General features: G+C 43.2%; 3 protein-coding genes across 3 annotated transcripts; 1 reads left to right on the top strand and 2 right to left on the bottom strand.

The window, feature by feature from the left end:
• The first annotated feature begins 7 nt into the window (after positions 1–7).
• Positions 8–2380, top strand: CUNH17orf114 (chromosome unknown C17orf114 homolog). The gene is made up of 2 exons (XM_069063184.1): positions 8–588; positions 794–2380. The coding sequence occupies exons 1-2, from the start codon at positions 516–518 to the stop codon at positions 958–960; spliced, it is 240 nt and encodes a 79-aa protein (XP_068919285.1). The 5' UTR covers positions 8–515; the 3' UTR covers positions 961–2380.
• A 563-nt stretch (positions 2381–2943) lies between these two features.
• PSMB6 (proteasome 20S subunit beta 6) lies at positions 2944–4973 on the bottom strand. Its single transcript, XM_069063183.1, has 6 exons — positions 4787–4973; positions 4237–4304; positions 3969–4100; positions 3713–3842; positions 3293–3437; positions 2944–3192 (listed from the first exon to the last, which is right to left on the bottom strand). Exons 1-6 carry the CDS (start codon positions 4886–4888, stop codon positions 3050–3052), a joined length of 720 nt encoding a protein of 239 aa, XP_068919284.1. The 5' UTR covers positions 4889–4973; the 3' UTR covers positions 2944–3049.
• An 8591-nt stretch (positions 4974–13564) lies between these two features.
• GLTPD2 (glycolipid transfer protein domain containing 2) lies at positions 13565–15444 on the bottom strand. The gene is made up of 3 exons (XM_069063126.1): positions 15279–15444; positions 14599–14747; positions 13565–14290 (listed from the first exon to the last, which is right to left on the bottom strand). The coding sequence occupies exons 1-3, from the start codon at positions 15396–15398 to the stop codon at positions 13768–13770; spliced, it is 792 nt and encodes a 263-aa protein (XP_068919227.1). The 5' UTR covers positions 15399–15444; the 3' UTR covers positions 13565–13767.
• Positions 15445–17290: the final 1846 nt, after the last annotated feature.

Below are 17290 nucleotides of genomic sequence, written 5' to 3'. Positions count from 1 at the left end.
GCCTCACCTCCTCAGCATTCTTGTTCATCTAGTTTCTCTATCTCGTGGGGAGGGCCCAAGAAGTGGGGTGGGAGTAGGGTGTGAGGCGCAAAGTAGAGGGAAGAATCAAAGCACTTGCCCACATTTCTGTGTATCTTTGGGTATCTGTCTCCTTATAGAGAATTAAATTTCAGTCTCTCTCCTTACATTCACTCCTCAACCCTCCTTACTTCCTTGGACCCCAAAGAAAATCCTAAATTGTGTGTGTGTGGCGGTTGTGGGGGGAGTTGAGAAGAAACCCTCTTCCTCGACTGCCCCCATGCCTAATCTAACCCAGCTATGCCCTCTGCCACCCCCCCCCTCCCCATCTATGCTGGAGCCTATAATCACTGAGGCGCCTGTCTGAGGTTAAGTGGTAGTCTGGCTACCGAAAGGGGGTTTGGGGGGCTGGCAAAAGAAATGCCACCCTAACATCAAGCTGCCCCCTCCCTTCTAGCCCAACACTCCTTCCCCTACCCCCTTTTCTCAGTATCAAGATGGGTCTGAAAGGGCAATGGTGTTTTCCTTGGTCTGGTCCTCGGAGGCAGCGAGGGAACCAAAGGGGAACAGGTACAGAGTACTAGAGGCAAGGAGGGACTAAAAAGAAGAGGGAATATACAGATAGGTGTGGGTGTGGAGGGAGGACATTTTATTTTAAGAAGACAAAACATTTAGCCAACTCTCTCCCTGTCTCCCCTTTGTCACCCCAACTTCTTCAGCTTTGGGAAAGGGCAGCTTCGGACTAAGCATTTCTCCTACTCCCTTTCTCCTGTAGCCCTGGCTTTGGCTTCCCATCCAGACTCTAATCAGCCCAGCGAGCAGCACCCCCTGCCTGGAGGAGGACCCACTCTAGGAGACAGTGCTTACTTCAGCAGCAAGGCTCGACTCTCCTTCCGCCACCAGCTGCACGCCACAACTTCGGCCAATGACTCTACCAATTGAAGTCTGGTGGGGACCGACCTAGGTGGTGGACAAATCCTGACCTTGTGTGTCCCACTTCTCATTAAATCTATTCACTGGTAGCCAGGTTTGTGTCAGTATTTTGGGAGGGACGCTCCCCTAGAAGTCACCTTTGCTGAGTGATAAAGATGGAGATTAGACCTAGTGATCATTGTTACTAAACGAGGTGTTGTTGCCTATAGGAAGAAATACAGGAGTAGGGGGAAGGTGAGGAGTGGGCTGGGATAGTGCAGATGAGCTGAGTAGGAGAAAAAATCTTAAAAGTATACTGGCTTGATAATGAGGGAATCAGGGAAGCCAAGTCTCCTAACCAGGAAAGATATGCAGTTGCTTCATTTAGTCCAATCTACTTAATTCAACTTAGTTTCCTGCTCAATTCCAGGAAGCCTTCTCCATAGCTATTGGGTGAATCATCTGGGAAATGTTATTTGTGAGGATAGGGAATCTATGCCCAAGGTTTCCATATTTTGATGGCAGGGGTATGTGGGTTGTTTGTCAAGCTGGGTTTACAGTTTAATTCCAAGTGTTATCACCTTCAAAGTGTGCCTCTGGGCACCCTGACTAGTTCTGAAATTGCACTTGCCCTACTATATTCCTAGATACTGGGAAAATACAGCAGATAGAAAAGGGAAGTGAGGATGAGAGAACTTGGGCCCAGAGTTGGTGGTTATCCTTCATGGATCAGTACTGTATGGGAGGGGTCCTGGGGATTGGCACCCCCCTCTACTGGGAATTTTAGAACAGGTCTCAAAGGCAAAAAAAGCACATGGTTTATGGGATCATAGGAAAGAACTCTAGCTCTTCATAGGACCAACTAGTTCTTAAGCAGTTGCCTCTTTGAGATAAACTGATACTTACGAAAAATGTAAAGATTTGCAATTTTACAGTATCTTTTGATCTAACTATTCATGATGTAGGTACTATTTTTTCTATTTTGGAAATGAGGAAGGAGGTAATTGTAGCACAGATTATCAGTTCAGAACAGATCCACCTGTGACTCTGGGTGAGTTACTTAACCTCAGGGCCCTAGGCAACTAAGACTAAGCAGATAAAAGTGCCAAGCTGCACTGGTAGTTTTCTCTTTTTTTCCCTGCAACCAGTGAAATTACAGGTCCAGTCCTCTATTCACTGTGCTACCTAGCCGCCCCCAGTATGTTTAAAAGATAAAAGGAAATTCAAGGGGTAGGCTGAATGCACTGGCAGAAGGGAAAGAACAGTAAACTTGATCTAAGACTCATGGTTCAGTTCTAGCTCTACCTTTTTTATGCTGTATTGTATTTTTGTCTTGTTACACATTTATCTTTTTAAATAATTTATTTTTAGTTTTCAACATTCACTTCCATTAGATTTTGAGTTTTAAATTTTCTCCCCCTCCCCAAGACAGCATGCAATCTGATATAGGCTCTACTTATATATTCATATTAAACATTTTCACATGAGTAATGATGTAAAGAACTGGAACTGGTGGAAGGCACTACAGTAAGAAACAAAACTAAACCACAAAAAATGGAGAGCAAATAGTATGCTTCCATCTGCATTCAGACTCCAAAGTTCTTTCTCTGGATGTGCATAGCTAGCTCTATCTTTTACTGTGACTTTTTGCTTGTTTTCTCCCTCTGTACAGAGAATGGACTTGATAAAAGTTCTTTCCAGTTCTGACACTGTGTGGCTTTTAGAGGTGACTAGTGGCCTGCAAATGAGCTTGAGACTAAAAGGATTTGGGAAGTGTCTAAATCCATTTTCTTCCCACCTTAAGTAGAATGAGAGCTGCTCCAGGGTAGGATTCATTCTCTTGCCTCTTATGTTTTTCTTCTGATTCAAAATAATCCCACTCCCTAACCCCATTCCTGAAAACCTCCCAGGGATTACAGCCAGCCAATGATGATCCCAGAACAGACATCTGCAGAAGTGAAAAAGGGGTGGGGAAAGGGGAAGGAGATGATAGGGCAAAGAACCAGACATATGAACTCTCCCCTTGACCCCCAGTTTATTGAACTTGGGTATATTTGAGGATGGCTTATCACTAGGGGGAGGGGGTAGTACAGAGAGAACAGGGAGGAGGTAGTAGATCTCAAGCAGAAGGATAGGTGGTAACAGGGAATCGGGGAAGCTGGTCCCCCATAAGCACCTGCCGTTCCACTCCTTTCTCAGTAATTGCTGCCAACCGGATTACACCACCACTTGAGCCATCTCGCTCCATGGCCAAAGCAAGAGCTGGGGAGGAGAAACAACAGGTGAAAAAAAGGAGGAATACAGGAGCCAAACCTTAGTTGGTAAGAGAAGAATAAGCAAGCCTAGAAGCCAACATCCTCACCATTGGCAGTGAACTGAAGACACTGCTTTTCATTCATACCCTCTTGATAGGAGGCATCAACATAGCCATAGATGTAGGAGCTACCTGAACCCCCAATGGAAAAAGGCTGCCGAACCATCATACCTCCCATGGGTACTGAGTATACCTGAAAATGGGAGATACAGGAAAGGAATAGTTAGTACATTCTTCTTACATACCACTGACCTATCTGGGGAACAGACATTGACCACTCTTTAGGGGTAGGAGGGTCATTTGGGAAGATTCAATTGTAAAGACTAGAAATAAAAAACAGAAAGAAAGGAAAAGGGAGACAGAGGTAGAGATTCAGATGATATACAGAAAGTAGCCAGTGAACTGAGACCAAAAGCTATCACTACTGCACTGTTCTGGGCTCTCATAAGTAGGATTCAGGCATCTAACCTGCCCCCCCTCATAGGCATCCCAGCCAGCGACGATGATCCCAGCCATGAGATCCTCTCGGTACCGATAACACATCTCTTTGAAGAGGTTAGCAGCTGTGTGGACCAGGGGAGGTTCATTCAGTTCAATGCTGAGGGTTAAGGTAAGGAGCATTGGTGCCTGATTAACTCAGGTGTGAGCCCCTCTCTTCACCCCCAAATCCTTCTATCTCCAAAGGACTCAGGCACCTGCCTCCCTGCACCCAACCTGTCACCACCTGTGGAAACTGAGCTGATATGTGACCGCATCGGCCACGGCCTGGGTGTCAGCTGCAGAACCCGAGCGGCAGCAGAAGATCCGGTCATGGATAGGGGTCAACTTGTCTGTAACTCGGTTGGCAATGTAGGACCTAGACAGGGAATGACAGTCAAGGCACAGGGAACACAACTCTCCAGGCCTGCTTTGTTCTCACCCCCTGGAGCTTGGGAAAGAGGTCTTCCAAGGCCATTCATTCCCAGGCCAGATAAACCACAAGAGGAACTCACCCAGTGGTTGTCCTGGAGTCGGCTCCGAGGACCACGCCCCCATCAAACTGCACAGCCATGATAGTGGTCTGGGGGCAATAGGAACAAGAGCTAACATTTATACAGCGCCTATGGCGTACCAGGCACGGTGCTAAGCGCTTTACAAGCCTGGGAAAGTTAGGGGCAGCTAAAGAGGCTGCAAGTCTTACTCTCTTCACTTATGCCCAAGACCCCTCCTTCCCCCCTACCCCCGCCCCGCGTCTCACAGCTCCGCGGAGGCAGGAGGGTTTTGCCCCAGCCTCCCCTCCCATTACCCTGGAATGTCGCCATTCCAAGCCCACCTCCCCGTGTTCCCAGCGTGTCCCGCGCCTCCCGCTATCCCTGCATTCCAACCCCGAAACCACCACAAGAACCACTAGGGCGCGAGCCTCGGGGAGACCCCCTCCCCCAAGGAATCTTGGCGTTCCTTGCTCCCCAAGTTCCTGAGCCCTCCGGGCTCCCCAGGATGCATCCCCATCGACCCCGAGCACTCCACACAGCTCTCGCTCTTTCTCGCCCCAGCTGGCCTCACCCCAGTGGAGACGCCCCGATCCCCCCAGTCCGGTGAGAGGCCCATGGGTCCATAAGCTGGGCCTGAGCACGCAACGCGAGGCGCTACTAAAGCCGAAGCCATTATTCCCCGGTTCTGTTGGCCTAGGCTCGGCGTTGTCGGAAAGCAACTGTCGCAAAGTGCTCGATCACAGCCCCGTCACAGCCGGAAAGCGGCACCAGCAGGGAGGCCGAGCGTGAGGACCCGGCGTGCCGTGCCGCCGTATGACGCTAAATGCCTGCGCGGAGTGGACGTCACGCCGCAGGGGGCGGGGATTGTGCCCTGGGATGCACCTCGTAGTGCTTTTAGAATTGTAACGGAAGTCTAAGAAGGAGAGATTTGTCCTAGGATGGCTGGAATAAGATGTTGAAACCCTGACGGTTTCTTCCCGTCGGAAGGCTTATGGAAGATGTAGTCCTCTTGGCCCTTGTATTTAGGGCTGGGAGGAGTCTGAAGGCCTAATGCATTTTTATCTTTTAAAATGAAATTTTTTCAGTATTTTAAAAGTATTTATATGTTGAAAGATAAATTAATATATCGTTCTTCCAATTTAATAATTATAGATCTATAGATAATTATATAATAATAATCTATATAAATATATCGTTCTTCCAATACCAACAGTCACCAGCATATCTCTCCTTTCTCGTCCCAGAAAGCCATCCTTTAATACGAAGAAAAAAACCAAAAATTTAAGCAAAACCATCGTGTCCTTTGTAGAGTTGTGTACCCAATAGTACCCTCACCTCTGCAGAGAAGGGAAGGCAACTCCCGAATTTTTAAGACTGGGAATGGGGCCCCAGCTCCTCTAGTAAGGGCTTTCAATAAAAAACTGCTAGGAAAACTGGAAAGCAGACGGACAAAGGGTGTTGTGAACCATTTTGAACAACCCCATCACCTGAGAAAGGCCTAAAACCTGAATTGGCCAATCGGGAAAAAGACATTTATTTGGCCCATTCTGAGCAAAACCTTTGCTTTGCTCTGTGAATAAACCCAAAATACCCCTTCCTGTGTCAGCAACTATAAGACTGGATGAAGGTAACCAGGAGAATTCTTCTGTTTATGACTACCAAGGACAAAGCTCCTTGAACTGGACACTATCTTGAATAATGGAACTTTTCTTATCTTGGTATTTTATGGTATATAGTCATATTAGTGATAAAAGAAACAGACATCCTGGAGCTATAATTTTAATTGACACCTTGACATTTTCTTATCTTATATTTACAACCTATCCTATTAAGAAATTCCTTTCTTATATTACAGCTAACACATACTGAGACTATAATTTTGGTTGACACAGGTATCCTGATTCCTATGGATTAATGAGAATAAATAAGTACATTATAGCACATATACAGCCTGATTCTGTTTGTTTCTTGTTCAAACCTTTGGTAAGGTGAACACCATTCTATTCTTGAACAAACCTTGGTAAGGGGGACTTCATTCTGTTTGTTCTTTGGACAAACCTTTGGTAAATGGTTGACAGTATATAGACCAACACTTCATACTATACAGGGTGTCCAAAAGTCTTAGTGTGGTTTTAAGCTTTAATATTTTCATGAAGACTTTTGGAACCCCCAGTATAACAATATAAGCTCCAAATGGATAAATTAGAGAAGGATAACAGTAATAATAAAAATGAGAGGAACAAAGAAAAACAGTAGCCAACTATAAAAAGGTATGAAAGATCACAGAAGGTAAAAAAAATTTTTTTGATTAAATGAAGTTGAGAAGTTTTTTTTACAGAAATAAAACTAATGCAGTTAAACTTAGAAGGAAAAGTTAATATTTGGTAGAGGTCTTGTGTCCAAGATATATAAGGAACTGATGGAAATGTATAATAACAAGAGCTATTCCCCAATAGACAATTGGTCAAAGGAAGAAATCTAAGTTATAAACAAGAATATGAAAATATATTCCAAACTACTAATAATTAGGGAAATGCAAATTAAAACTGCTGAGATTCTGCCTAACACCCATCAAACTGGCAACGCTGAGGAAAAATGAATGTGATAATGTTCATTGTTGATAGAATTGTGAATTGGTCCAGCTATTCTGAGAAATAATTTGGAACTATACCTCAAAAGTCACTAAACTGAAAATGCCATTTGACCTGAACCCAAACTCTATCAAAGAATGATATACATACAAAAACATTTATAACAGCTCTTTTTGTGGTGGTAAAGAACTGGAAACTAAGGGATACCCATTAATTGGGTAATGTTTGGACAAATTATAGTATATGAAGGTAGTGGAAATCTATTGTGCTGTAAGAAATGAAGAAAGACAATTTCAGAGAATATTACATGTACAATAGCAACAGCATTGTAAGGTCAAAAATTTTGAAAGCCTTTAAGAACTCCAACAAACTCTATGACCATCCTCAATTCCAGAGCATCAATGATGAAACATGCTACCCACTTCCTAACCGAAATGAGACATAATTTAGGGGCATGCCATATGGAAATTTGTTTTGACTATGTACATTTATTACAAAGGTTTTATTTTTATTTTTTGTGAGGGAAAAGTGAGAGGGAGAGGAGCTAGGGAATATGGTTGACAAAAAAAAGGAGGGTCATTAAAGCATTTCTTTTAAACTCACAGAAGAAAACAGAAGGCTAGAAAAATTCATAGACAAGCAGAACAATTTTTAAAGTTACATGTTTAATTTATTATATACTTAAAAAGAAAGCAAGCTATACGTAAGATTTGGAGTTTCATGCACACACAGCTCTCCTTTACTGGTCTACCTTGCATATGAATATGCTTATTTTAGCTCCATTTTGTTAATGTCAGACTTTTTTTAATAAAAAAAAAAAAGAAAGACTATTCAACAACAACAGAAGGTAAACTAAGGCCAAGTGAGAATGTTTTATTGAAACTGAATTTCCTTTAAGAAATATTCTGTAATTTGGAATCATTTTCTTAATCTCTAAAAAATTGACTTCCTGGTGATGAATTTGTCTTGGCCCCAAGAGTTCATGGGGACAGTCCACCGCTGCATAAAGAGTGTAGGGAAGTAACCACCTTTTGAAGCAGAAATATTCAACGAATCTTAAAAGCCCCAAACCCCATCCCATAACCAGAAATAAGTCTCTGGGGTGGAGGTTGGACTCTCCCAAGCCCACCCCATCCTATGACTTCCAAAGATGGAACTATCTCTGCTCCTCTCTCTGTCATCTGTCTACTTTAGGGATCCTCCCCTGAACAGGACCTCCACACAAACTATTAGAAGCCATCGAAAATACATACATACCTTTCCCTCCCCAGTAGTGAGGTGGAAAAAGCAATGGACAGAGAGGTTGGAGACCTGGGTGATCTTTCTCATTCTGCCATTAATTACCTGTGTTACATTACTGAACCTTCCTGGTTCAGTTTCTCCATCTATAAAATGAATGTATAGGATACATGACCTCCTGTAATGGGAATGCAAATTTGGAAGATCTTCCCTGCCCCTAGGCTAAAATGCACCTGAAGCCTGGGGAGGGAGGCTTGTTTTTCAGTAGATACTTTTTGATTGACCAGTGGGTCAATAAGGTTGTTACATTCTCTGAGCCAGGAGAAGGCTATCTAAGCCCTGATGTGTAGCTTTGTTTTGGGACTCACTTTGAGAAGTGTTCTGTGATTTGATCTGAATTCTGGGAAGCCGTTGTTGAGAGTCCCCCGGCTTTGAAAAACCCAGATGTGGAAACCCAGATGTTGACTGGGTATGGATGTAATGGTTGGACAGTTTGGAAATCTGTCTACTTGATCTGTTTCTGTCTTGATAATTCTGCCTGTATGCTTTGAAGTTCGGGTGCTGACCTTTTTCCCCTGAACAAGGTAAACAATATATGTCTGACTGATTGAAGTAAGCTTGTTAACCCATTTTGAGTTGCTTTCCTTTAACAAAGCAGATCCAAGAACCTGTGTGAGCAGCCACCCTGGAGACACTGGGGTGCTTGCTGCTACACCTCCTTCATCAGTAAAATGAAGAGGGTTAGACTGGATAGCTTTAGGGGAAGGCAGTTTAAGTTTCTAGGCCTGGTCTAATAATTTACACTGTGACCTTGAGCAAGTTAACTTTTCTAAACCTCACTTTCCTCATCTGTGAAATGTAAATACTTAACTTGTCACAACTTAAAAAAAAATTAGTAAATATTTAATAAGGGCCTAGTGTAGGCTGAGCCTCTTTATGTACTGAGACAAAGTTTGGATAAATATATACAGAATAAGCATAAAGAAAATAATTACAAGATAGAGAGGGAAGGAATTAATTCTAACCTCATTCTGCTTAGAAATGGCACATTCCTAGATAAACTATAATAAGCAGTATGATGTTAATTGCACTACAGATGAAGAACAAATTGCTTTATGAGGTTCAAGAGTAAAAAGATCATTATTGCCTGGGGTAATCACTCAGCTTGTCCAAAACAGAATTCATTATCTTTCCCCCAAACCCACCCCTCCTACAAATTTCCATTATTTGGGGCATCAAGGTATTTCAGTAAATAGAGTTAGAGTTCTGGGTCTGGAGTCAGGAAGATCTGAGTTCAAATTGCACCTCCTCAGATCTGTAATAGCTGTGTGACCCCTGGGCAAGTCACTTAACCTTATGTTTGCCTCAGTTTCCTCAACTTTTTTTTTCAAATGCTTTATTAACTTCTGATTTACATCATTCATTTTCGCCAGATTTTGAGTTACAAATTTTCTCCTCATTTTTCCCCTACCCACCACCCCAAAATAGCAGTGTCACAGTGCCACCCTTCTCCAATATGCTCTCTCCCATATTTTCTCCCATACCCCTTTCAACTTTTCCAGTAGGGCATGGTGGATCTCTATGCCCCAGTGCCTGTATATCTTATTTCCCAATTACATGTAAAATAGTATTAATAATAGTGTGTGTGTGTGTGTGTGTGTGTGTGTGTGTGTGTGTGTGTATATATATATACATATATATTTGAACATTTGATTTTAAAACTTTGAATTCCAGATTCATTCCCTTCCTCCCTTGTCATCCACCCTTACTCAGAAGATAAGCAGTTCAGTATAGGTTGTACATGTGTGGCTAATGCAAAACAATAACATAGTAGATATATTGTAAAAGACTGACTACATTTCCCTCCCTCCTATCCCACCTCCCACTTGTTCTGTTCTCTGCTTTGATCCCGTCCCTTTTCAAAAGTGGGTGCTTCCAACTTCCCTCCCCCCCAAGCCTTCCCTCCCTTCCATCATCCCCCCTCTCATCCCCTTCCCTCCCTATTCTCCTATAGGGTGAGATACCCTATTTAGTGTGTATTTCATTCCCTCCTCAAGCCAAATTCAATGGGAATAAGGTTGACCCATTCCCTTTTGCCTTCCTATTCTTCCCCTCCATTGTAACCATTTTCCCTTGCCTCTTCTATATGAGATAGTCTACCCCATTCTGTCTCTCCCCATCTCCTCTCATTATATTCCTCTCTCACCTCTTAATTTCACCCTTTAAGTATCATCCCTTCCTGTTAAATTGGTCCTATGCCCTCTATCTATGTATACCTGTAAACATATATACACACATTCACATATGTATTCATATGCCCATATACTCTCATATATATATTTCTATTCCCTTCAACTACTGAGAAAAGTTTCCTAAGTTACAATTATTGTTTTTCCATGTAGGAATGTTAATAGTTCAACTTTGATAAGTTCCCCATGACCTCCCTTCCCTGTTTACCCTCTCATGTTTCTCTTGCTTCTTGTATCTGAATGTCAAATTTTCTATTCAACTCTGGTTTTTTCAGCAAGAATGCTTGAAAGTCCTGTATTCCACTGAATGACCATATTTTCCCCTGAAACATGATACTCAGTTTTGCTGGGTAGGTGACTCTTGGTTTTAATCCTAGCTCCTTTGACCTTCAGAATATCATATTCCAAGCCCTTCGATCCCTCAATGTAGAAGCTGCCAGATCCTGGGTTATCCTGATTGTGTTTTCACAATATTCAAATTGTTTCTGTCTGACTGCTTGTAATATTTTCTCCTTAATCTGGGAATTCTGGAACCTGGCCAAAATATTCCTAGGAGTTTTCTTTTTTGGGATCTTTTTCAGGAGGTGATTGGTGGATTCTTTCAACCTCTATTTTGCCCTCTGGTTCTAAAACATCAGGGCAGTTTTCTTTGAGAACTTCCTGGAGGATGATTTCTAGGTTCTTACTTTGATCATGGCTTTCAGGTAGTCCAATAATTTTTAAATTATCTCTCCTGGATCTATTTTCCAGTGGTTTTTCCCATAAGGTATTTCACATTGCCTTCTATTCTTTCATTTGTTTGGATCTGTTTAACAGCATCTTGATTTCTCATAAAGTCATTAGCTTCCATTTGCTCCAATCTAATTCTGAAGCAATGATTCTCCTCAGTGAGCTTTTGAGATTCTTTTTCCATCTGGTAAATTCAGCTTTTTAAAGCATTCTTCTCCTCGTTGGCTTTTTGAACCTCTTTTGCCATTTGAGTTAGTCTATTTTTTAAGGTGTTATTTTCCTCAGTCAGGCTGTTGACTCTCATTTTGTAATTTTCTTGTATTGCTCTCATTTCTTTTCCTAATTTTTCCTCCACTTCTCTTATCTGCTTCTTAAGGTCCTCTGTGGCCTGTAACCAGCTCGTATTTTCCTGTGAAGCTTTTGACTTCAGTTCTGACTTCACTGTCTTCCTCCTGTTCCATGCTTTGCTCCTTTTTGTCCCCAAAATAGGAGTCTAATGTTGGAATCTTCTGTCTGCTTTGTTTCCTTTGCCTGGTCATGTCACCCCTCAGTCACTTGACCCCTGGGCTTTTTGCCACAGTAGGACTCTGCCACCAGACAGGGGAGCTTTCGTCCCAAACGCTGGGGTTTTCTCAGCTGCTGGAGCTATTAGATGGGTGCCCTCTCTGAGGTCTCTACACGCTCTGGCAAGCTGGACACACACCCCAGGACCTCCACCCTACACTGCAATCCAGATCAAAGAAGGTAAAAGAAAGAGCGATTACCCCTCAAACTGGTGCTTGGTCCCCCTGCACTCTGCAGGCCAGGAACTGAAGCTGCCATGTGGTGCTGGCTGGCTGTGCGGGAGTCTCAGTGGCTTCTCGCCCTGGGGGCAAAAGCCATGCACTCCCACTTACTGGGTCCCAAAGTCCAGACTACACTGACCTCTCACTTTGTCCTTTGCATCTATGTATTGATAAATCTGGAAATGGCCACAGCTTCTGCTGATCTGGAATCCCTCCCACAGGTGGCTGGTCAGGCCCACCTTCAGGCTAAATCCTCAGCATCGGGCTGGGCTCGGCTCCCAGAGCGCTGTGCTGGCTGATTCCTGCCGGCCTGAAGGGCTGTCCTCAGCAGGAGGTTAGCTTCTCTGTGTCATTTTGTGGGTTCTGCAGCTCCAAAGTTTGTTCGGAGTCCCCTTTTTACATGGAGTGGGGAAGGTGGAAGCTAGAGCAGCGGGGAGGTCTTGTTTCTACTCCTCCATCTTCCAGTTTCCTCAACTTTAAAACAATAGCATCTATATCCTAGGGTAGTTGTGAGAATAAAATGAGATATTTGTCAAGTACTTGGCACAAGTAACTGACACATAATAAGTGTTACAGAAAAATTCTAGCTATTATTATTATTTCTGCTGAAGGCATCAGCATTCCAATCTCCCAGATCTGTAATTTTAGCATTATTATCCTGAACTCCTTATTTTCCTTCATCCCACATATTGAATCAGTTGCCAAATCTTGTCATTTCTTTTTTGTTGTTGTTTAGTCATTTTTCAGTCTTGTCTGATTCTTCATGACCCCTTTTTGGGTTTTCTTTAGCAAAGACACTAGAGTGGTTTGCCATTTCCTTCTCCAGTTTATTTTGCAGATGAGGAAACTGAGGCAAACAGGGTTAAATAACTTGCCAGGGTCATAGATCTAGTAAGTATCTGAGGCCAGATTTGAACTCCAGTCTTCCTGACTCCAGGTACAGTGCTCTGTCCACTTCATCATCTAATAATATCTCTTAAATTGGATCCTTTCTTTATACCCACACAGTCACAAACTTTATCTCCAGCCCTCCACACTCCTTATCTAGACAATTTCAATTCTCTTTTAATTGATCTCCCTGCCTCAGCTCTCTCCTTATTCCCAGCTGTCCTCCACATAGCTGCTAAAAGTGATTTTCCTTAAGGTAAGTCTTTCCTAAGATCTGACCAGTTCACTTTCCTACTCAATAAACGCCAATGGTTCCTTATTGCCCCTAGGATCAAATGAAAACAGTTTAGTTTTTAAATTCTTTTGAGAGTCCTTGTATGTTACTCCCTCTTCTATATTTTATATGCTTCTCTCTGCTCTTCACACAACGCACTCTATCTCCTCATTCCCATCTTAGCACTATGGTGCCTCCCCCCTAGAATTCACTTCCTCTTCATCTCTGCCTCATAGAATCCCTTTTTTGTTGTTCAAGACTCAGCTCCAGTATCATCCAGTATGTGAAGCCTTTCTTGCCCCCCCCTTAAGTACTTTGGGTGTGGGGGATTGTTGCATTTATTATCTTTATATTCATTATACAGATACTTATATATGTTGTCTTCTCTCCCATTAGAATGTGAAATCCTTGTGATTAGGGTTTGTTTTATTCTTTGTATTTGTATCCCTAGCACCTAGAACGGAGCCTGGAACATAGAAGGCAATTGCTGATTGTCAAAAAACTGTTTCTCAAGCTATAATCCTCTATATAAATGTAGACTGTTATCCCCAACTGTCTCTGCTTGTATAGACACATACAATTCACACCTTGAAATGATAGTTGCTAAAAAACATTTTATTTACCCTACCTCCATCTTCCATCTGATGTTCAGGAAAGATGCAAATGGAGGTTGAATTTTCTTAGTTCCAGGGCTGAGGAGGTGCTTAAGGAGTGGTACTGCTCTCAGTCTGCTTCCACTTTCCCAAAGCTCAGTCCCCATGCCTTAGGGGAGCACAGAGTTCTTCCAATTGGCTTTCCTACCTGCCCTCAGTAGGCTTCAGAGTAACTCCTTCTGTCAGCAGGCCCCTTTCAGCCAGCAGCCCTTGGGTGCGGTTGTAGACAGCCTCTAGCATGTCAGCTACCTGAGATAGGGCCTCCTGGGCCTCCAGCTCACTGGAGCCTGGGCATACCAGCACCAGTAGCTGGCTCCGTCTGGGGAAAGTGAGGAAGGCTAGATTTGCTGCCTGGCGGATCAGCCACGGGTGGTGAGGGCCTAGCACTCTTTGATAGGCTTCCCCACACAGAGCCCCTATGTCTTCCTTCTGAACTCTGGTGATGCCACTCAGACAGAGCTGGGCCCAGCGCAGGGCTCGGTGCAGAAGCACCAACGTATAGAGACCCGAAGATTGTTCAGAGGGATTCTGCTCCCAGTCAGCCATGGCAGAGAAGGTGTGATAATGGGTGGAGAAGGGGCCGTGGGAATAAGACTCGAGAACTGAGAGTTTTGCTGAGGCTTCTTGGGTAGCAAAAGTAAAGAGGGTACCCAGGGGGTCCAGGAGCCTAGAGGTGAAAGAAAAGAGAATGGAAGGAGAATGAGAGTCTGCTAGGGAGTCAGTCAGTCAGTCTCCAAGCATTTACTAAACACCTATGATATGCCAGGAACTGCCCTAAATGCTGGGATTACAAAGAAAGGCCAAAGGAGCTCACAGTCTAATGGGGGAAACAACATGAAAGCAAATATGTACAAAGAGCCTATACCCAGGATAAATTAAAGATGATACACAGAGGTGAAGGCTCTACCATTAATCTGGCAGGGCTTCTTGTTGAAGGTGGAATTTTAGCTGGGATGTACTCAAGGGTGTACTCACATGACCAGTTTCCTCCAACCATCCAGAAAGTGGGGCAGCTGTAGGTCTCCCTCAGTTGTTAAACTCTCCCTAAAAGGCCTTATCATTTGGCCTGGCACATGGTCTGGGCCCAGGCAGTGAAGTTCACCAGATTGCAATCCAGGCTCCACCTGTGGGAACAGATGTGGGAAGGAGGGTGGGGAATTGGGGGCAGCCTAGGCCTCTACGGTCTGACTTGCATCCCTCTACCCTTAACACCACCCCTCCCATATCCTGGAAAAAAGCCAATGAGTCCCTGTGTTGGTGCCTCTAGTTCCCCTGTTCTGTTCTCTGAACTCCCCAGATTTACCAAAAAATGTAGGCCCTATGATTTTTTTGGTGGTAATGGTTCATCTGACAGTTCCTTAGACCAAACTTTTTTTTTTAACTATTCTCTAAATACATTACACAGAAATAAATAGGAAAGGTACAATTTTAAAAAAAGACAAACCCTTGGCCATGGATCTTACCTGGGAAGTCAAGGACCTCTCTGGAACACAGAGCTCAGCCCTGAATCCACAGCCTGTGAGCTCATCTTCTGGGGAGGGGAGAGGGCGGTGGTGAAGGGGTGCACACCAAGATTTCTCAGGGAGTGGGAGCAGAGGAAAGAATTGGGGAGTGAGTCTGGGGAAGTGGGGGAGTGTAGACAGTCACTCACTGACCTTCTCTCCCGTCAGATAGAACAGCAACATGAAGCTGAAGATGGTGAAAGGAAGAGCACAGCTGAGCCAGTGCCTGAGGGTCCAAATTTTAGAGTCAAGGAACAACAGCTTTACTTTCATGGTCACTGTCCTAAATCACTGCCAACTCCCTAGCCCCTCTGGTCAGTACTTGTCCCTCTGACTCCTAGGTGGGTGGAGAAGAGTTAGCCACGCCTTGGATGGAAGGGGCTAATAATTAAGCTTTCTTTCAGTCCCTATTAGCCTTTGACCCCAGGGAAGAGCCTAGGCCTGAAGTAAAAGGAAATAGTGGCTCTTTGCAATCCTATCAGACCCCTCTAGTCCTCTTTAGGGATCCAGGCACCTGACCCAACCCTCAAATATCCTTTTGGGCAGATCTGTACCAACCCAAATCTGATTGACCTCGTATAAGTATTTTGGTTCCCTGGTCAATCTACCCACAGAACCACAGAAAGTTAGAGTTGGAGGGAACCTCACAGATCATTTAATCTTATCCTGATCTGAGGAGGAATCCATTCTATAGCATCTCCATAAATGGTGCTCTAAAGGAAATAGTGTGGGCTACAATAAAAGTTACAAAAATATTCATATCCTTTGATCTAACAGTCTTGATCTTGTGTTTAAAGGGTCTCATGACAGAAAGAAAGGACCCATCTGAACTCAAATATTCCTGGCAGTACTATTAGTAATATGAAAAAAAAGGAAGAGCATTCCATGACCAACTATTGAAAATGGCTAAAATAAATTGTGCTATATAAAGGTAGTACCTGGGCTCTGAGACTACTGTGCCAATTTGAACTCAGACTGGCAGGTTGGGTCCCAAGAAGAGGGGCTTGCTATTGATCTCTTCAGGTATATAGATGCCACAATTTGGGGTTGGGCTTAGAAAGTTGGGCTAATATTTCAAACCTCCAAGTGACTGACTGACTCCTTGGTACAATCTGATTCTCTTTCCATCCCTTTTCTTTTACCTGTAGGCTCCTGGATCCTCTGGGCACCCTCTTTACCTTTGCCACCAGGAATATTATTTGATGGCATCAAAATTTCTCCAGGCATTCCTGTGCCCTTGGAGATCTTCTTGAAGATACTAGCAAATTTTCTCTGGGTTTCTATACCAAAGGGCAAAAAAAAAATTTCCCCACTGGATCCCTGCTACTGGATAATACCAATAGAATTCTAAACTCATTTAGCAATAAAATAAGCAGGATCATTTCAAGAGGAAAGAAAACACGAGCAGGTAAATCTGGAACAGGTTGGGACCTCCCAGAAGTGGTTTAATACTTGGGGTTGACATTCAGTTTCTAGATGAGCAAGCACATCTCATCCAATGTACCTGCATTCCAAAAGGATCTCATACTCAGTTCTGGTTCAGCAACCAATTAAGAAGTTTTTCATCATAACAAAATAAGCCAACAGGAAATAATCTGAATACCTGTACATGCTCTCTGAAATAGGGAGAAAGGGTTCTTCCATCATGTAGTTCCAGAAATTGTTTTACCAACTAGGTTGATAAGAAGCAAAGCATATTGTGATATTCTAAGGCAGAGGTATCCAAGACTCTGCCCACAGGCATGAGGCCCACATCCCTATGTGCCCCTTAATTAGATTAAAATGTAATTGGGAGATATTTAATAAAACTAATACAAATACAATAAAACATAAAGAATATTAATATGTTCTAAGTCAAATGTGCCACAGACAGCGATCCTTATGTAGGGTTTAGTGGCCCCTGTTTCTATTGGAGTTTGACACTATTACTCTGAGGAACTTTATTGACCAGTCCCTTCATTACATAAAAGTATTGAAATATTATCACAATTTAACAAATGATGAATATGAAAAATAAAGAAATATGGCAAGGCTTGCATGAGGTGCTGTAAAGAAAGTAGAATTAAAATAATAATAGACATACTGACTTCAAGAATTTAAAGGACAATCATATCAAAGAGTAGTCATACTGAAGGTAAATACAAAACACAACCTTGATGTCAGGT

The sequence above is a fragment of the Petaurus breviceps genome, unplaced genomic scaffold (assembly GCF_028583685.1).
Source record: "Petaurus breviceps papuanus isolate PSGF00001 unplaced genomic scaffold, PetGlider_PUasm1.0 90537, whole genome shotgun sequence".
In the NCBI taxonomy this organism is placed as follows: Eukaryota; Metazoa; Chordata; class Mammalia; order Diprotodontia; family Petauridae; genus Petaurus; species Petaurus breviceps.
The sequence above is the reverse complement of the archived record's forward strand: the minus strand, read 5'-3'. Positions and strand labels throughout refer to the sequence as shown.